The 21533-nt window shown below is 40.8% G+C and overlaps 1 protein-coding gene across 6 annotated transcripts in view; it reads left to right on the top strand.

Moving 5' to 3' along the window:
- The window catches only part of ZNF827 (zinc finger protein 827), a 165361-nt gene that overhangs the window by 107108 nt on the left and 36720 nt on the right, over nucleotides 1-21533 (top strand). For all 6 annotated transcript variants that reach the window (XM_032412937.1, XM_032412938.1, XM_032412936.1 and 3 more), the window contains one exon: nucleotides 87-190. In XM_032412937.1, coding sequence (XP_032268828.1) covers nucleotides 87-190 — 104 coding nt within the window. The remainder of the gene's footprint in view (nucleotides 1-86; nucleotides 191-21533) is intronic.

The following is a 21533-nucleotide window of genomic DNA, read 5'->3' as shown; positions in this document are numbered from 1 at the left end:
ATATATATATATATTTGGGGCCAGATGCTCTGGGTAATGTAAATAACTTTAATTTACTAAACTTTACCCCCCTCCCCCCACCCCAGCCCTTTCTTTTCAGAAGATACATTTAGACAATCACCATTCACCTCTAATTCAAAAGACCTGCTACCCAGTGAATCTGTGCTTCATGGAAGAATATCAACGCCAGGTATGGAAACGTTATTTGACTTTGCTGCTACTGTTGGTTGCTTAAAATGACTTTTCTGAAATGTGTAAATGTTCAGATACTTTCAGCTTAGATGTGGACGTTTTTCATATGAAGCTAGGCTTTTAAAAAAGAGGAGAAACTCAATTTAAACAGCCGCAAAAGTTTATTAAAATGAAGTGTGGTCAGTAATAAAGTGCTTCATTTTTTGCTTTAGGAGCTTATTGTTCTTTACCTGCTGATGTTTCATTTATATATCAAATTTCCTTTTCTTTGAAATAGCAAAGTATAACTTGAATATAATTTGCTTTACATTTGTTAGTATTTCAGGCAGGCAGCCAGGAGGATATAGGAGGGCAGTGGCAAGAACTAATCGCCCGCAGGGAAGGTTGTGACCCTGGTGGGGTGTGGGTGGCCACAAAGACCACTTTGGTTTCCATGGAAACAGCACAACTCATTAAGATAATCTTGCCACCCAGATTCCGCCTCTCTTCTTAATAAGAGTATCTGCATATATCCATCTAATGCTCCTTTTTGCAATCTCAGCATCAATACATAATTAATTTATTATCCACTCTTCCTTTTTCGTTTCTCCTTTCCAGAGTAGAGGGCAAGATGTGTTTGCTGTCCCCTTATCAACAGCATGGGCAACCCTCAGGGCTGTGTGTGTGTTCTCAGAGTTATTATGAGATGAGAACATTTGAGAACCACTGCACTGTATCCCATACTCCTCACCGGCGTCCCACCCCCACCCCAATACCAGCATAGCAGCCAGGAAGCTTCCTGCTGTTGTAAGCTTAGTTCCAGCCATTGAGAGAATTTCAGAAGCTCTCCGTGGCCTCTCCGCCCATTCACTTGTCCAGGAGAGTGTGGGAGACCAGGGCTACGAGGGTTCGGGAGAAGCTCGTAGTGGGGCTGTTGGCCAGGAACCCCTGCAATAATAAAGTCCAAGTGTCCTCCACACACCCAAGGAGCCTGGTGTCACAGATGGCTGGGAGATCTGAGTATTTTGCAATTCGGAAAAAGCCAAGTAGCATTTTATGAAATATTGGCTTGGGGGTATCACAGGTCACTGGAAGTGGTTTGTGACAAACAGTGGGGGGAAAGGCAGCTCTTTGTCACCCTTTAGTCTTGTGATGACAGATCCATTTCTTCTCATCCCCAAAGAGTCCGGATACCTACACGCTTTTTAGCTTTGCAGGACTTTTCTATTCAATCACCATAAATAACATGCTTACACAAAAACACATTACATAATATCTGGTTCTAGAGGTGGAAAGAAATTTTGCTTGGTCGATATCTTCATTCTCAAACAGGGACTATTTGAACTACTGTTTACTTCCCACAGTGTCATTTTGAATAGCCATCTCCCTGGTCCCAAAATTATCACCCTGCTGTAAAGTTGATGGATTGTGACTTTCTAATGTCAAAATAACTGCCTGGGAACTGCCTGTCAGAGTGCTGTGACCCATACAGCCAACGTCGCGTGATGTATATACAAACCCTGCATTGCTGGCTTAATGTTTGGCTTGGCTATATCTTAAGAAGGGTTTATTGGTCAAGTTACAACCCGACCTCAAAGAGTGATATCAGTGTATGTTTAACTGCGTATAGAGGGGGTTTCTGTGGTTTGCTTGACAGACGCATTACAAATTAGATAAACTCACACTTAAAAAGTTAACTTTTACTTTGGGTGGGAAGTCAGCATAACTGGGATTTTTAAAATGTAAATCTACCGTTCTGAGAGATAATCATTCTATACTCCAAAAAGCCTTTAGGCAGAGGACAAGCAAAATGACTATATTTATATTTTGCTAAAATAGACAACTGAAAAGGGACTTTTTTTTTTTTTAAATAAACAAGGTGAGGGGCGCCTGAGTGGCTCAGTCATTGGGCGTCTGCCTTCGGCTCAGGTCATGAGCTCAGGGTCCTGAGTTCGAGCCCCGCATTGGGCTCCCTGCTCGGCAGGAAACCTGCTTCTCCCTCTCCCACTCCCCCTGCTTGTGTTCCTGCTCTCACTGTGTCTCTTTCTGTCAAATAAACAAATAAAATCTTTTTAAAAAAAAGTGAAAATGCTTTAGAAATGGAATCAAAATTAGAAAAATTAAAAATGACAAGGACAACTTTGTAATCACAAAGTTCTCATAATCTGAACACATGTTTTGTAAGGAAAGCCTCAATAATTTGGACGAATTGTGGAGAAGACCAATCTGAATTAACAAAAGACTGCAATACGGAGACTTTACAAGAAAACATCTCTTTCAAGTCTGGATAGCAATAGATGGCCCTTGTATTCCTACTGCGGCTCCCCAGTCCCTTACCCACAACTCTGAAATCCGAAAAGCTCTTCCAACCACAATTTTTTAAATAAGTTACTTGGTGGCAAAACTTAATGGGAGGCTATTTATAGCCCATATGTACCGCCAAGTGAAATTCATCCATTTCGTTACAGAAATATCAACATGTTTGATTATGAGGGCCCACTAGAGTGTTATGTAAAATATGTCTGAGGCACCATATTAGTATTCTGAAATAAGAAAAAGTATGAATCCCCAAATACATCCCAGAGCCCAGGGGTCTCAGATAGAGACTGTGGACCTACAGGTATTCCAGTACTCTGCTAAATGCCGTGCTGGAAGCAAAGAAATTAAAGCTACAGTTGAGGGTCTTAAGGTTCAAAGGCATAAGAGTCAAGGAATCTTATAGAAAAATTTCAGAAGACTTGGTGGGCAGCAGATTGCTAAATCATTGGAGATGTGGCAAGCAGGAAGAGTCCAATGGGGATGTTCTCATGCTGAGGCGGGGTTATTAACAAGGGCCTGGGGTAAAGAGAAAAGGAAGAGGTGGGTAGGAGAGGCAGACAAAGGGCTAGTTCACTGGTTTGGGAGACTGGTGAGCTTTGCGAGAAGCAGGTTGAATTAGGGAGGAATAGTGTTTGTGCAGAAACGGGGAAGCCAGGGAGGAGACAGGTAGTGACTAGGCAGAAAATAATGTGTGGTTAGTGTGTAAATAAAAGCCTCAGAGTCCTTAGAAATCTTCTCTTCAGTAGTTTGAACATTACCATTAAAATATTATTTCTGTTCTTTATTCACTTAGCAAACTTCTTCTTTCGAGAGATAATGCAAAGATAAATATCAGCCCAAAGAATTGTCTCAGATTCCCAATTAGGAGAGACCCTAATTAATGAGGTTTAACAAGCCTGGTTCCAATCTAAGAAGTCCCTTGCAAATGCTGAAGACCCATAGCATTAATTGAGCAGTATATATTGGCGTGTGTTTATATACCTTCTCTCAATGGGATGAAACACTCTTGTAAACACCTGTGGAGTCGGACCGTGGGGCAGAGGAGGTGCACCATCTGAGGGCACCCAAACAGCTCCAGACCAAAGGGATCCAACCCGCACATTGTGCATGTGTCTCAGGCCTGTGGAGAAGGAAGCAAGCAATATGGGGGATAGCAAAGTGGGGAGAGGTGGGTAGGACTGTGGACTGTGAAGAAATCGAGAATAGCACAGTTAACTAGGCATTTGCCTTCGGCAGATGGTATCTGAGACACACAGCTGCCGCCATCCCAGAGAAACAGAATAAACACAGAGCTTCACGGTGTCCTGGCCTTCATTGCTGCCACTATTTCTAGAATGTTCACGTGCCAAGACCCAACATTTTTACTTGCTGTGACTGTCTTAGGCAGAGGTAACACCAGGAATTCTTAATAAAATGATGAGTTCAAACCTGCTGTCCCCTTCTGCTGGAGGGGTGGGGGGACCAAATATCCTGGACGCCATGAATAGATGATGGAGTGTACCCTGGGTGGTGGTGGTGCTGACGGTCATTTCCCAAAAGAAATAAAAGCGCTTTCCCATTATGGGGGAGATAGAAATTACCGGCCATGTAGAATCTAAGCTACTTTGTCTAATTTGTAGTGGTCTCACTTTGTAGAAGGTTTACATTCATAGAGGAAGAGCGTGGGGTCAGGTGTTTCTCAGGGCACCGCGGGCTGCTCTGTGTGCAGAGTGGATGTGGGACCGTCCCACCTGCAGCCACTCCCTATTGGCCTGGCATCCTTCTGGAAGCAGAGACTCTCAAGAGGAGAAACTTCTATCTCAGTACCCCCTTCAGACAATGTGGAGCTTCCATCCTGTTTGATGATGATTTTGAAGGCACAGTATGTTTTCTCTGTGTTAAGCCAGAAAACAAAAACACAACCAGAGCGGGTGCGAAGGGAAATGTGGGTCTCTGTGGAATTCTCTCTCACAGTTTGGAGGTACGCATGCTTCTGTTTGATATTTCAGAGGGAGCTCAGAGCTAGACAATGCAAAATGTACCAACAATTACATTTGTCCACCCCCACCCTCATTATTTGCCAGAGCCCCTGAAAAAGGTTGTCCTTGTGGTTTAGAACACGGAAACAAGACGTAAAGAACTCGGGGAAAGTCAAGTCCCTTCCAGAACATGCTCTGCCCATCAGGATCTGCTGTTAAGTTAAAAAGACTGGTTTGGAGCGGCCAGCCTTGTCACCAGGCCAATTCTCGATTTATTTTCCTCCCTCTGTTCTGCCCATCAATCTAATACAAGGGGTATCATCTCATATACTTGGCTGAGATCTAGATGAAGCATGCCTTGCATTGACTGCCCCCCTCGACACCCCCCCCGCCCCGCCCCACAGCTGACTGTCAGCCAGCCCAACTCCTGGCCAGTTAGGGATAACCTCTTGGCTGAGATCTAGATGAAGCATGCCTTGCATTGACTGCACCCCTCGACAACCCCCCCGCCCCACCCCACAGCTGACTGTCAGCCAGCCCAACTCCTGGCCAGTTAGGGATGACCTCTTTCAGACTGCTGGCTTAGAAGATGTGCAGGTCACCTTCCTTTATGTTAACCCTTACCAGCTCAGAGAGAGAGAGATAGACAGACAGACAGACAGACGGAGCTGTCCTGGATTATAGCAAAGTGTTTTCTTTAATCCTTCTTCAAACACAGCAGATTCGTTTTAAATTCAGACTAAGTCACGGATAAAGAGTAGAACATTGAGTGTTGTTGGTGTGTATCGTTTTGTAGCTTAAGGTCCTTTTTTGATTCCACAAATTCCTTGTGCACAGGAAAGGAAGCTAATATGGGTCCACTTACATGCAGCTTTTTTTTTTTTTCCGATTAATACAGTACAGTACTGTAAATGTATTTTCTCTTCCTTATGATTTTCTTTTCTCTAGCTGACTTTATTGTAAGAATATAGTATACAGGGGCGCCTGGGTGGCTCAGTCGGTTAAGCAGCTGTCTTCAGCTCAGGTCATGATCCCGGGGTCCTGGGATAGAGTCCTGCATTGGACTCCCTGCTCGGTGGGGAGCCTGCTTCTCCCTCTCCCTCTGCCTGCCACTCCCCTGCTTGTGCTCTCTCTCTCTGTCAAATAAATAAATAAAATCTTAAAAAAAAAAAAAAGAATATAGTATACAGTACATACAACATATAAAACGTGTTAATTCACTCTTTATATTATTGGTAGGGCTACTGGCCAACAGTATATTAGTTCAGTTTTGGGGGAGTCAGAAGTTATATGCAGATTTTCGACTGCATGGGGTTGGCACCCCTAACACTCCCATGTTATTCAAGGGTCAAATGTAGTTATTAGGGCACAGGACCTACGTCATCCCATTTAATCCTGAAGACAACTCATTGAGACACAGGAATTATGCTTCCTTTACAAATGAGTGACTGGAGGTTCAGAGAGATTTAATAACTTTTTTCCCCCTGTTTTATTGAGATATGATTGACATATAAGATTCTGTTAAAGGTATACAACATGATGATTGGATACATATATTGTAAAATGATTACCACAGTAAGTTTAGGTAATACCCATCATCATACATAGTTACAAATTTTTTTTCTCATGATGAGAACTTTTTAAGCTCTACTCTCGTAGCAGCTTAAAGATTAGCAATACAATAACGTTAACTATAGTCACCATGCCATACGTTACATCCCCATGACTTATTTGTCTTGTCACTGGAAGTTTGTACCTTTTGCAGAGAGATGTAATAGCTTGTACAAAGTCCTGCCGTTGGTGAGAGGCAAGCAGCACTGGAATTCAAACCCAGAACTGCACAATACATTGTCTTTCTGCCCCGTCATCACTGCCTGCTAAGTCAGGTGGAGTGTCACTGGCAGTGAGCCAAGGGCACGCGTCTCTGCAGTGTTTGCTCCCACGGACCCACACTTAGCATTTGAAGTCTCACTGATGGATTGCCTTCTTTTAGCCAGGAATAAAAAGGTGGCCCTCTTCGTAAGATATTGCAAAGAAGTTACTAGATAAGAATATACTGTTTATTCATATAATTCTAATTTTGTCCTCTTCCGTTTCCCTCTTTTCTTTCGTCCTTTAATATACTTAGATATCGAGTAGTCATCATCCCTTAAAATGTTTCTTTCAGTTAAGAAAATTGAAGAAAGTGTTCATGTTTATTTTTAGTAATTTTTAATAGATAATCTAAGCCATAGACATAGTTTCAAGAAACTCTAAAAACCTCCTGATGAAATAAAATGCGGAATGCTGAAGGTAGTGGGGATCTGGTCAGCAGTACAGAAGAAAAAGTTCTAGACTGGGAATCAGGAGAACCCAGGTGTAATTCTAGCGCAGTTTCCAGTAGAAAGAGAATAGAAGGCCTCCAAGACTTCTTCCGTATCCCCTCTTTGTCAAAAACTCTGCCATCTGGAACGTCAGCCCCGGTGCCTTTATTTTCTTTGCAGGGCCCAAACTAGAATGCTGGAACCGGGGAAAAAGAGAGTCTCTACCCCCTGAAATTCCACCACCCCCACTAAGAGTTGGGGGAGGGACAATCACCATAAGTAATTCAGTACTGGGGGTGGTAGCGGCTGGGAAGAGGTGCAAGAAGGGTTTCTAGGAAGCTAGGATGTTCTGTTTCTCTATCTGGCTGCTGATTGCATGCATATGCAATTTTGTGAAAATTCACCAGGCCATGTACCATGACAGTATTTCTGCGTTTGTTAGGGCTAATTGGCTTATTCACAAATGGGTGGGTCTAGATGCCAAGCGGTCACCTCCAAGCCATGAATCTGAGTGCACGTTCACTTCAGAGACTACGACAGTGATGATGAGGACAGCAGTCTTTCAATTATCAACCTTTTAGTCTGAAGGAACATTTCCATTTGTAGCACGAACTTATTGCCCTGAACTAAATGACATGTAGGCTGATAGATCTGATTCCTGTTGTGTTTCAAATTGGAAAGCTATTCTGTACCACTTATAGCATTTCTTTGATGTCCGTGCTGTAGATGAGCTGTAGTCTGTCCAGCTGTTTATCAGAGGGGGGAAGTTTTCATTGTGCTGGGTCTTCCTGATCCAGATAATGTTATTTGAGGCTAAAAAAAATGTGCTCACAACTGGCCCCATCTGCCCCTCGCCTGCCTACTTTGGTCTTAGAGCATAGGCAAGTTCCAAAAGAGAGCTATTGACTCCTTGTAGACAAAGTGCTTGCATCAGGCACAGTCAGCTTGGTGTCCAAGTTAGCCCTTCTCAAAACTGTCACTAATGGGGTCTCTGCAGACCAAGACTTAATGGGCTTCACACACTGAAGTGCACACTTTTTTTTAAGGGTGGTGAGCTTTGCCAAGGAGAAACTTGTATCCAGTTTGGATGCCTCACTTGAGCTTTCTATGAAGAGCCACGAAACGGGGCGTGGGGGGGGGCAACTGTGGTTGTTTGGCTAAAGCCTCTTGATCTCTGCCCAGATGGCACAGGGGTTGAATCGCTTGGTACTGAAGATAATCATCAACACTTTCATGTTTGTTCTTTGTGGGGAATGTAACATCCAAAAGCCTGGGGGGTTGTGTCCACTTTGGCCTTGGCCCAGTATCTTCCTGTGAGCACAGCAAATGTGTACGTGCTCACATAAAATTTTCTGCACACCATTTACAAGGCCTTAGCAGTGCCTGTGATCGTGATTTTACTTTTGCAAAGACTATTGAGGTGCCTCGAGAATGAATAAAAGGCCAAATTCTCAAGTACGGGTAATGGATGATGAAGAGTATTTGTTTGAAAATTGGAATCTGGTAACCTCTGGCTTCAGTTTGGGACTGGCTAATTCAATCTACAAGGCCTTTTCTGTATATACAATATGTTCTTCCATTCCTTTACTATCAAAAATAATACTCTCATTTCATGCAATTTCTTCTTTGTGTTTATTCCCTTTCAGGGCAGCCACTGCCCTCCAGTAACCAGGGTAGAAAAAAAGAAAAGTCATTGCAAACTAGACCATCTATTTTCATTTAAACAAATACATTCTGGATTCCCATCTGTAGGCCAAATGAGTGCTTCTCCCATGGTAAGAAAGATAACCCCGCGTCACACCACAGCCCTTTCTTGATGTCGTTATAGGAAGGACGGTCAGGGGCTTCATTTTTTTGGCAGCTCTCCCTCATGCAGCATCTTTCCTTTTCAGCGTACTTATCATTTCTGTCCTCAGTGTATCATCCAGAAAAGTTAACTAGAAGCATGAAAGTATGGGCAGTCTTTGAATTTGCTTAATGATATTTAGTTCTCCGTACCATCTGCTGGAGTTCTATTGAGATATCCCATGCAGAAGTCCCTCAAGCTCTTTCAATTCAACAGGTCCCAAACTAAGCATAATATTTCCCCCACCGTCCCCTGTCCCTTCCAAAACTAATTAATTAGTTAATTGATTAATTGATTAAAGCCCTCCTCTCTCTTCTCCTGTTTTCTATCCTACTGGATAGCATCATCATCATCACCCACCATGACATAAACCTTAAGGTTGGACACGATTTGTTTGGGTTTCCTTAGGAGCAGATGCTGAGACAAAGATTTGAGTGCATGTAGTTTTTCAGGAAGTGACACAGGAAACACCGGGAGAGGAACGGGGAAGTGAGCCAAGGAAAAGAAGGCAGCCAGTAAAGGGAATGTCATCCAACAGGTCACTTGCTGCGAACAGTTGGAGGCTAATTTCACTGGGGAGCTCTGGGAAGCAGTGGAGGGTGCACACCTCAGATTTTCCTACCCGGGAGGTCGGAGAGCTGGGACGTTTATGCGGTCAGTCATCGATCAGTCAAACCTACTCTCAAGAATCAATTCCCCAGGTGGCGCCTGGGTGGCTCAGTCAGTTAAACGTCTGCCTTCAGCTCAGGTCATGATCTCAGGGTCCTGGGATCGAGCCCCGCATCGGGTTCCCTGCTCAGCGTAGAGCCTGCTTCTCTCTCTCTCCCCTGGCTTGTGCTCTCTCTCACTTTCTCTCTCAAATAAATAAATAAAATCTTAAAAAATTAAAAAAAAAAAAAAAAAAGAATCAATTCCCCAATACTCTGGTCTCCTGCACAGGTGGGCAAAGCAGGCTTCAGTGGCCAGAGAGAGCCCTTGGGAACCCTCTGCAGGTGCTGGTAGTGGGAAGGTGACGTTGAAGTAGTAAAGGCCAGGTAACCACTGAAGATCAGTGAGGATGACGCATTCCCTCTTCCTCCCCCTCCACTTCTGCTGTTACCTTTCCTCCTGAGCTGATTCTCCCCCCACTCTCCCCCAGCTCTCTCCTAAATGCATTCTTTTCTTTCAGTCCTAACTGCCAATAACTTCATTCAAGTCTCCATCGTTGGTCCCCTGGATTACAACAACAGCCTCTGGCAGGTCTCCCCATGTCCAAGGTCACCCCCACCAGGCCCTTCTCTCCATCCTGCAGTCATAACCTTTCTAGAAGGCGGATCTCATCATGTCCGCCTTGGCCCTGCTGGCTTCCCATTGCCCTCTGGATAAAGTCTAAACTTTGCACATGCACTCTCTTATACACTACCTGTTGGTTTGGGGTGGTTGGTTTTTGTTTTTGTTTTTGTTTTTTTGATAGTCTGTGTTTTCTTTGGAAATGGTTCCCTGCCACTCCCAAACTGGATTAGCCACCACTTTCTTTGAGGCCCTTGGATATTCAGAATTCCTGTTTACTCATCATTTTCTTAATTAACTGGAAGCTCTTTGGTGGGCATAAACAGTCTTGTTGATCATTCTATGTCCCAGAAGCTAGCACCTAATATAGTTGCCCATCAAATCTTGGGACAAAAGCATATTGTTGAAAACCATGTTATTTGTAAGAACTAGTGTTAAACGTTCTAATGAGGGATCTGGTAAGGCTTTGATTATAACACAGATCTGTTTTTGACTACAGATAAAAATGGATCCCTTTATAATATAAGATGTGCAGTAAAGCCCTTTCCAAATATAGTTGGTCTCTCTATCTAATGTGAGTAGCACACTACCATGATGTAACTCTCTTTTTTAGAATTAAATGGCTTAGCTTGACAAGAGAAAGATTGCCGGGCTGTTGTGTCCGTTTTTTTTTCACCTTAGATATAGATCTAACTGCCAACCACCAAAGAAACTCTAGGGCAGCATTTCCGAAGTCAGAGAGTAGAAAATGGAAGTACAAGAAAAGTTTAGACAGTTTGATGTGAAAGGCCAGTAGTTGAATTACTGTTATTATTACACTGATTTTCATGTGTAATAATAAACTTCCCAGGCATAAAATCCCCTAGGTCATTAATCTCATATTAAAAAGCTTGGAATTATTTCATACAGAATTTGTTCCCATCCGTGAGCCAACTGCTTTATCAAACGAGCTTCTCTTTTAATGTAAATTATTTTATTAAAGGACAGTGTTATATTTTGATCCAAATAGGGCAAAAGTTCACATAGGAGTCTCATAAATACAAAAGAGGGGGTGCCTGGGTGGCTCAGTCAGTTAGGCGCTGCCTTCTGCTCAGGTCATGATCCCAGAGTCCCAGGATTGAGCCCTGAGTGGGGCTCTCCACTTAGCGGGGAGTCAACTTCTCCCTCTCCCTCTGCTCCCCCTGCCCCGCCCCCAGTCATGCGCACTCTGTCTCTCAAATAAATAAATAAAATCTTGAAAAAAAATACTAAAGAGAAACTTTGTGTGAGACAGATTTGAATTCAGGCCTGAATCTCTCTGAAAATGAAAACATCTTTTTTTTTCCTTTCAAATCATTAAAAAATTATATATGGCTTTTTCCTCTTGCTTGGGAAACATGTTCCACAAATCTTCTGACACTTCCTCAGTCGCTTCTTACGCGTGAAAGAGAGAAGCCATTTTCTACAGTTCTCAGGCTACACAGCTCCCTCATCTTACACCTCTCTCCTCACCTCTACAAGAGACAACGGAGTTGGCCCTGTTAGAGCTGGAAATGAACTCACATGCATAGCCATTCTTGCCCTCAGCTCCCTGTGCTCTCAACACTTATGCATTCTATCTCATCTCAATCTTTTCCTTCCCTTTTTTCTATTATGAGCCATTGTGGGGCTTACAAGTGGCAAGACTTCCATTAAATACTCTATTAAACATGTAAATAAGAAATGAGTTCTCTCATTTGAGAAATATGATGCTCCGTGTTATTTTGTGAGCTTCGAACCTGATGTTCTAGGAATTTAATCTACAAATAGACTTGAACAAGTAATACTAAAGTATATGGACAAGGACATAAGGTATATGGACAGAGATGCACTTTGCTGCATGGAGATTTGAAACAAATTAAATGTCCATAGGTAGGGAGTGGATGAAATGAGCCATGGGACGTTGCATGGAAAACTCCACAGCCAATAAAAAGGATGAAGGAAATCTGTAGGAATTTATTTAAAAAGATGTCGAAGAGATAATGTTAGATTTACAAAACAAACACCAAAAAAACTGGCTACAGACAGCATGTGTAACATGATCCCATTTGTGTTAAAAAAAAAAAAGGCGATGCATTTATGTGCACATAATATGCTTGCATGTGCATAGATAATTTCTCAACAGATAAACTGTTAACAGTGATTACCACCAAGGAGTGAAAAGGACTGGGATTGGGAGGAGAGGGATAGTAAGGAAGAGGTATTCTTTTATTTTTAAGTTTATATCCTTTGTTCTATTTTTTAAACTATTAATTTGCATTACTTTTATAACTTCTCAAAATTAAAAAAAGTTCAAATCAACTTTTCTTTTTTAGAATCTGTCATTTACACGTATGATGACTTGGAGCCTTAATGAGTAATCTGTAAATTAAGTGAACTACTAAAAATATAGACAAAGCAGTGATTGTTAGCCATCTTCCTTCAGTGAGCAACCCCAGCTGGAAGCCAGTTCAGTGACTGTTTTGTACAGTTCATGAGAATATAAAGCAGGTTACAAATCCCCTTGAATGGTATGATCCCATTGTTTATAAAATGTGTGCATACAGGAAAAAAATCACGAAGGATAGATATAGAAATATTAACTACTGTCTCCGTTTACTTAGGATTTCAAGTGATTTTTACTTGTATTTTATGGACCTCCATTTCACAATAACCATATATTATTTTTGTAATCAGAAAGCATCAATAAGCTCCCTTCATTTTGAACAAAGGAGAAATTATCTTGTCCATTCTGGTGCTGAATGCTTGACACCAGATCTTTCTGGAAGTTTCTGTCATGAGGATAAGATCAACTTCCACAGAACCACATTTAAATGTGACCCCAGAAAAAAATGGTAGACTTACCAAAAGCAACAAATGTGAATGGAAATATTTTCAGCTAGAAGAGATGAAAATGTCAGGGAAAAAACCTAGTAAGCGGTGTTTGGAAAGTAGAACCCATCTTAAGATATCAAAGTACCTCAGACTAAGGCATACTGTTTTCATGCCTTGTGTTTATTGGCACCTACTACCTTCATGATTTCCCCATCCTCTGTTACACGCACCCTCGGGTACTTTTTCCCATCCAGGCTTCCCAGTCAAAATGACTCATCCATCTGCAGAATCTAGTTCCTGCCTTAAGTATCCAGGAATGAGTCACTCAATCAGTTGCTTCTCTTTTAACTTGAATGGAATTAGGCTCAGGGACGTTCGATTGAAAGATTCATGAATGGGTGGGTCCCGGGAAAGGCAGGGGTGAGGTTATCTGGGAAATCAGCCGTATTATAGGAATGAGAGAAAGGCTGGGGAAACAGAATAATTAGGGAGTCAGATAGCTCAAAGAAGAACAATTTACAAAAAAAAGATTAGGTCCAAACTCCGGCTGTCAGTCTTTGCTAGAGTATGGCGGCAAGAATTAATTGGCTATATGGATTTTAGGTAACTGTTTTGTCTTTCAGGCAAAATGACTCATACCAATTATTTTCTTGCTCACTAATTTTGTATGTACTGTGTAGGTACTTGCCAGAAGAAAAGCAGGGGAAAATTTTACTCAGAAAAAAAAAAAATGTGTACTCTTGCAAATGCTTTTAACATGTAGGCATGCTTTCGGTATGTGAAAGTTATTTTTGACACTATTTTTGGCCAAATTGGTTTTCATTTTTATGAAAAATGTTAATTTTTAAAGCACTCCGGTCTATCTCCCAACTGTTACTTTTATCACTCGAAAATGTGGTATTTTAAAAATACCATCACTGGTGTCATACTAAGACTTGCCTTGAATTACATGCCTTTCATAGTAATTAATGTTTTTTTAAAAAGGCATTTGGACATGAAAAAGGAATAAAAATGAAAGTTCACCAAAATGTTCATAGCAGTTGTCTTTGAGTGGTGATGAATCTGTGGTTGTGTTTCTTTTTTTTTTTCCCACTTGTCTCTGTTCTTCTAGTTTTCTATCATGACCATGGAACACTTTTATAAAGAAAGAAAACTAATTTATTAGAGGGAGTAAGGTGTTAAGGAGCAAAGATAAGGTTCACCATGATTTAAGTTACACCATAATAATTATTACGGTCACACGCAAGATGGGTCTTTTGTCGAGGGCTCCTAAACGTCTTGTCTTACCATGAACGAATGTTGGCAGAGACATTTCTAAAATTTTCTGTTAAATCCTGCAAGTTACTAACAAAGAGCTGTGAAACCCTCATGTGAAATACAGATATGACCACACTCATTTAAATACATATTTCAGGGGCACCTGGGTGGCTCAGTTGGTTAAACGACTGCCTTCGGCTCAGGTCATGATCCTGGAGTCCCTGGATCGAGTCCCGCATTGGGCTCCCTGTTCGGCAGGGAGCCTGCTTCTCCCTCTGACCCTCCCCCCTCTCATGTGCTCTCTCTCTCTCTCTCTCTCATTCTCTCTGTCTCAAATAAATAAATAAAATCAAAAAAAAAAGAAAAAGAAAATAAATAAATACATATTTCAGTTTGGGTCCTTACTCAGCTCACTTGAGGAACGGTTGAAGTTTCAGGATGGTTACTTATTTTGAACTTTATAAGGGAGATTAAATTTACCTTAGGGCACCCGCTGCTAGAGAAGGACTGAACACCATCTTATTTAACTTGGTCGTGGAGATAGTGTTTCGGTGAACACTCCACTGTACCATTGCATCGCACAGCTGGTCTCATCAACGACCTTCATTTAGGAATAATTAATAAAATGATAGCTGCTCTGGAGGATATTTTCCATAGTTCTATCAAAAAAAAAATAATGAGTATTCACATTTCTGCTGCATCTTTTTAGTTTCCTAATAGAAGAGGTCAATTACAAGGACGCTCTCTGTGGCTACAGACAGGTTCACTGACTCCCCCTTCGATTGTCTGCATTTTACTCCATCAGGGTTGGGGGACACTGAGATATTATGAGATGAGGATTAAGTATAAAAGGATCTGAGTTAGGGGCACCCGGGGGCTCAGTCAGTTAAGCGTCTGACTCTTGATCTCAGCTCAGGTCGTGAGTTCAATCCCCTGCATGAAGCCTACTTAAAAAATAATAATAATAAAAATAAATAAAAATAGAAGGATCTGAGTATCATTAAATATCTGATGAACAGTGTGAAAAGCCATGGTGAGGTGTGTGTGCCAATGGGATGAAAAGAAAATTCATTCACTCATCCAACAAATACTTAATTGAGCAGCTGTTATATACCAGGTACTTTTTAGGTCCTAGGGAACAGCAGTGAACAAAATGAAATCTCTGTCCTTATGGGGTTTACACTTGAGGGAGAAAGGCAGACAATAAACAAATAATTACACAGACTGTTTACAATATGTACACACGCACGCACACACATATATATATACATATATATAATAACATCCTAAGAACATGTTATTTATATTTATATCTACTATATAATAACATCATGGGAAAACTAAGTGGGGTGGGGGGGCCACTGAGGTAGGGTGGTGGAGAAAGCTAAGAGAGATAAAAGGTATGGAGCGGATACCTCGAGCCAGTCTTGTTGCACCATACACCACGGCGGGGTAGAGTGTTCTGGGCAAAGGGAGGAGTAACTACAAGGCCTGAGGTGAGGGTGAATTTAGCATAAGGAAGTGACGACCAGAGGGAAATAAAGAATAGCTTATAGGGCTTCGTGGTGAAGAGCAGGGACTTGGGATTTTACTGCAAATATGCCAGGAACCAGTGGAATGTTTTGAGCAGAGAAATGGCATAATCTCACTTCCATTTTAAAAAGTTAATCCGACTCTTTCTTATTTAATCTTTAAAGCCCGAATAAAGTCCCCTGAAAGGCTTAATGGAAACAGAGAAGCCGTGCATAAAGATAAGAGAGGCAAAGAAAGTTAATTTAATTTGCTGAATATTATTTTTATTAAGTGGATGGAATCTGTGCATATCCCTTTCATAATTATTGATTGTAAGTGTTGCCCAATATTTGTCTCTTTCAATTTTTCTTACTATTGAGTTATTTTAAGAGAGATTATATTTTTACTATGTTTAGTTGAAATTTTTATTTTCTTTCTCAGTTATTTAAAAATGGCTATCTAGATATTTAACTGAATTTATGGAAAAAGTCTAACAATTCAACCTAATAAAAAGGCTTAGAAGTTACAGAATTTGAGATCAGAAATTTTTTAAAACAACAAGACAAATTCATTTAGAATTCATTGTAGAAAAGTGAATGCCTTCATAAGAAAAGTGACTTTAGCTTCACACAAGAACTGCTCCAGTATTGTTTGTAAAGAGTTCTGTCAGGGAACTATGAATTCGCCAATAAAACTGCAAATTACTCTAACAGATGCTTACAAAGCGTGCCTAGAGGCTATTGTATATGTGTGTTTGGCCAGTTCTGGCAATGAAAAGGTGATTTACAATCCTAAAACCACTAATGATGGCATTTTACAAATGTTATACCCAATTATATTGTGTACGACAATAAAATTCATTATTTACAACAGAATTCCTAAATATTTGTTACATACATCCATTACTGACAATCAGAAGGACTCATATTTGCTAGCACATACTATGAATCTTCTGGAGTGGGGGATTCGCCTTTGCTCCATTCATGGAAATAGTACTGAATAAGGAATTTCTTTGCCTTCCATACTGAGAAAGACCACCAAGTACTAAATTATCAAAAACCTAGTTACTAAGTAAGATCGCTACCATCATTGATGGATTCAGGTTCAAGACAACCCTTTGGCATATACGCCACGTCCCACGCACGTATCGCCAATAATCCTAAGATGTTGAAATCCCTTTAAAAAAAGTATTTTGTTACCCATAATATCTGAGGAAACGTGGCTTCTTCATAGACTTTTCAAGACTTGCATTATACAAATATATATTTTTAGCAGCTCCATTTTTCAGTGGTTGTTTTGTTTTGTTTTGGCCACCAGAATAGAGTAGGTGATTCTTTAGTCTAGACCTGTTACCATATCATTTTTCAGCCAAGCCATTCAGAGGCAGTTTGCTAAGATAGGGAGTGAGATAATATGTTTCAATGATAAAATAAATAGTCCACTCCTTGTTGGCAAGCTGTGAGGTTGACTACTTAATATTGAGCTAGAGAGTGTGTGAATTACAGTTTCCTCCAGGATGATGCAAGCTTCGAAATTCGCTGCGGTAAGGGGCGAGGGTGGAGAGACAAACCTTTACCAGTGGTCCAATGATATCCATTTTCACTTGTGTGTGTGTGTGTGTGTGTGTGTGTGTGTGTTCATTTCCTTGCTGCATGTGAAAGCACGCTAGTCAAAAATCTCTAAAAGGGCTTTGCAATTTTTTTTTTTTTTTAAGATTTTATTTATTTATTTGACAGAAAGAGACACGGTGAGAGAGGGAACACAAGCAGGGGGAGTGGGAGAGGGAGAAACAGGCTTCCCGCTGAGCAAGGAGCCCGATGTAGGGCTCCATCCCAGGACCCCGGGATCATGACCTGAGCCGAAGGCAGATGCTTAACGACTGAGCCACCCAGGCGCCCCGGCTTTGCAATTTTAAACAGAAATCTCCACTTAAGGGATTTTATAGTTAAAAAAAAAGAAGTTCTTAAGTCAACTAATTGTTCCCTAGCAATAGTGGCCGCTCTTCAGGGTAGCACACCACATATTAGAACAAGTTATAACAAAAAGAAATGAATTTAAGGAAAACTGCATCCATTTTGAGAAAGTGGATTTTTTTTTATGCATAAATAACCCAACCAGGATGTTCCTGTGTGTGTAGCACACTGAATGCATTGAAGTCATTTTTGTTTTATTGAGGAACTGGGATAAACCTGCAGTTAGACCTTTGGGAAATCATTACTGGCTCAAGCTGAATGATACTGCTGACTTTATTATGTTCTTAGAGTTTTGGGGAGTCATAGACACTGATTCATAAGGAATCCTTTGATCAATTGGAAAAACCTCTCTGCTCAGAAGGAAGGCAGAGACGACGTCTCACAGGTCAGATTGTGTGGTTGACATTCTAGAGATGATGATATTAACTCCTCCCAGATTACCTCCATAACACTTTCCAGATCCTTTTGCAAACAGCTGGATTCCAACATGACTCTTGGTTTGTGCAAATGAAGAACTAGAAAGTGATTCTGATACATTGTTCGCTAGCAAAGAAGTGATTTTCTTACCCTCTTGCAGGTGGTAACAAGCTTGGGCTCTTTTTTTTTTTTTTTTTTTTTTGATTGCTGAGATGGGTGGCATTAAAGAAGTTTCTGGAAGAAAGAGTTGTAAGTCTGCACTAGGAAAAGGATATTTGTTGTTGTTTTATGTACTGGTTTTGATAGAGTTGGACTCTTAAGAGACTTTATCATAATAAAGTGGATGATGTACTGAGTTGGTATATCTTTCAAGCTTTCTTGACAAAAACCTAGAGTAAATTTTACATTTATATATGAGTATATGTTTGTGTGTGCTAAATGACGATGTAAAATACACAGAGAGGTTGTATAGAGGTTGACTGATAGATACAGATGAATGAAACAATCTTCACACATGTACCATATCTAATATTTTCTAATCTATCCAATTTTATTTCACCTTTTTTTAAATGCTGGTCAAGACCCTCTAAGTTCATTTCATGATCCGCCAGTGGGTCACAACTAGACATTTGGACATCACAGGGCTAATGGATAGGGATCCCTGGAGTCTTTTCCCACCTTTGAGTTCCCTTCTGGCAAATCTAAGAACTACCATCTTTGGTTTTGACTCAGCAGGGTGGTTTGTGTCAAACACCTTGTGGATCCAAATTCCCATTTGGATTGAAATAATCAGATCACTCCAGAACCAGACCTTTGAAGCTGTGCCCTACTGTATTAAAAACAAAACAAAAGAAACCAAACCCTTGCCCAATGTGGTCTGGTAATATTTGTGTTTGTATCTAGGTAAGAAAGAGAAAGTAACAATGTTTTACATTTGAGTGAATTTCATTGAAGAACAAAGGTCTCTGAATGGCTTTTCAAAATCTTAAAGTAATGGCAAAGTGTACTTAAGTGGGAAGAAAAAGATAGAAGAAATTTTTAAAGTTCTGCCTTTAATTGAACTATTAGGGTCCTTAATACCTGAAACTAGTCTTTGGTTTTGCACCTTCTTGGATATAGGTAACTGTGACAATGCCCAGCCTTCATTCTTATTCAGTGTGTTAGATAAGGGATAAATAACCCTCTTTCCCCAATGTGTTGCCTTTAGTTTCCATTTTTGGAAATAATCTCTTCCTCTGAATAGATCACCCTTCCTGCCATCCAACCTCCCTACACCCCCCCCACCACCACCACCTCCATGAAGGGTAAAATGCTCAGATTAAAGTCATAGAGGTTTTTGGTTGCTGGAAATGATGGATTGCAGTAATGAGCTAAGCTTTTAAAAGCATATGTAATACTCAAAGAGAAAAGAATACATGTCTTGGATTCCACCCACTCCAGAAATCAGCAAAGAGAGAATTCTCTCAATTAAAACATGTCATTTTCATCCCACCCTTGGGGCATTACTTCTGCTTTGTTGATGAAAATGAACATCAAATTGATTGGCTTCCCACACCCTGACAATCAGTAATTATGCCAAAGGTGCTGGGGACCTTCCTGATGAGTGTAGTGATCCAAAAGAAATGCAAGGTGACAGCTTTTCCCTCACCTCACCCCCAGAGTTCCATCTCAGGACAGGTGACAGGCCTGACGGATCATTTCAGAGTACACTTCTTCCCCCACTCTTTCTAATAGAGAGATTTTGAAGATACTGTTCGCTTTGAATAAGCAGATCCCATGGAACATAGAACAGTTCCATTCGCCAAAATAGATTCAACGCCAAGTATTGTGAGAGGTATCAGGGTAGAAGAACTTGATGGGTGGGGCTTAAAAAGCTTACGTGTTTGAAAATACCTGCAAATCATTCTCACTTATTACACATATATAATATCCAAATGTCTGAAAATATGGTGCTAGCAACATATGAAGGCTAAAAGGAACTGGAAGTTGAATAGGGCAATGCTCTCAATTCTGACAGGTCAGATTTTCTACTATCATTAGAGTTTCTGTAAAATAATTCTATTCATACACAGAGGGTTATTATTATTATTTTTTTACTTCACACAATTATTTTCATCTTAACCTTGGATAGAGGAAGTTGGACTAAGAGTTAAATGTGCTTGGAATTATGCCTATTACTTTTTTACTACCCTGTGAATTTTCTTATTGAAAGCTAGGTGAACTTCTTAATTTAAAAAACAAGAATCAGCTCATTCTCCTTGCCCCTGGTAATCACCGGGGCACCACTATCATGGAAAAGTATATTAAGGATCTACCTGTCTGTTATCCCTGCTAGAATTTAATTAGTCACAACCTCTGCTTCCCCAAAAGCTGCCACCTGGGATACATGAAACGTAGGGTTCTCAACTGGGGAGTGATTTTACTTCCTAGGGAACATTTAGCAGTGTCTGTGATATTTTTCATTGTCATGACTAAGGGGAAAGATGCTACTAAACATCCTACAATGCATGGAACAGACCCTACAACAAAGAATTATCTGGTCCAAAATATCAATAGTGCTGAAGTAGAAACTCGGCCTTAAGTGTTGGCAGATGTACGCCAAGGGCATGTTGAAAGCTAAAACTCATAGACCAGATATACAAACTAAATAATACCACTTCAACTGTGTGTAAACATGTATTTCTAGAAAATTTTTCAAGTTTCTAAGGGACAGTTTGGTTATTTAATAGCTCTATTAACACTTGCACTTGTTTCATAATAAACAACTGGTCAATTCTGACACTATTTCAGTAGAACAGTGGTCTAAAAACAAGCATTAAAGATGACAGAATCGTGCTCATGAATTATCATTAAAATCTCAGGAAACAGAGAATATGCATTATAGAATGAGAGTCCTACACCCCAAAAACTAACTGAACATCCTTTAAATGACACAAGAAATTACATGTATTCATTAGGATAATGTTTTGGCTGTAAAAAAAGCCAGAATAACAGTGGCTTAAAATCAGTAGAAGTTTCTCTTTCTCTTATATAGCAGCCAGAGTATAAACAGTGTGGGGTTCCTGTGGTGGCTTCAGGCTGCTCAGGCTCTTTCTTTCTGTCTTGTTCTGCCATCCTTGGCAGATGGTTTCCATCTCATGGCCCAATATGACAGCGCCATTGCTCACCGTCCTATCCACATGCTAAATAGCAGGGAAGCAAGAAGGAAGTCAAGGGCGTGACCCCCTTTGAAGGGCAAGATCAGAGGCTGTGTACATCACTTCTGCTCATCCTCTTGTCCGGAACTTGGTCACGTGGCTATGGCTACCAGTTAGGGAGGCTGACAGTGTCTTGTTATGGAGACAAGCTAAAACTCGAGGTGCCTTTATTAAAGAAAGAAGAAACCCATGGGTGTTGGAGGACAGCTAGCTGTCTCTACCTCAAATATCTTGTCTTAGGTTAATTCAAGGTCAAGGAACCGAAAGACTGCTTAGTAATTCCAGATGGCCTTTGGTGAGGATAGAGGTCAGAGACTATGGCATCCACCATGGCCTGTTTTTTCACTCTGTTACATTAATCCGAAATCACATGAGAGGCAGCACTAGGGCAAGAGCTAAACCCCCAGGGTTCAAATCTTAGCTGTGCCACTTGCTCGCTGAGTTGATTGTAAGCAAGTTTTCTTCCACTCTCTGTGCCT

The sequence above is a fragment of the Phoca vitulina genome, unplaced genomic scaffold (genome assembly GCF_004348235.1).
Source record: "Phoca vitulina isolate PV1807 unplaced genomic scaffold, GSC_HSeal_1.0 scaffold14, whole genome shotgun sequence".
Classification (NCBI taxonomy): Eukaryota; Metazoa; Chordata; class Mammalia; order Carnivora; family Phocidae; genus Phoca; species Phoca vitulina.
Note: the sequence above shows the minus strand (reverse complement) of the source record. Positions and strands in the feature narration are given on the sequence as shown.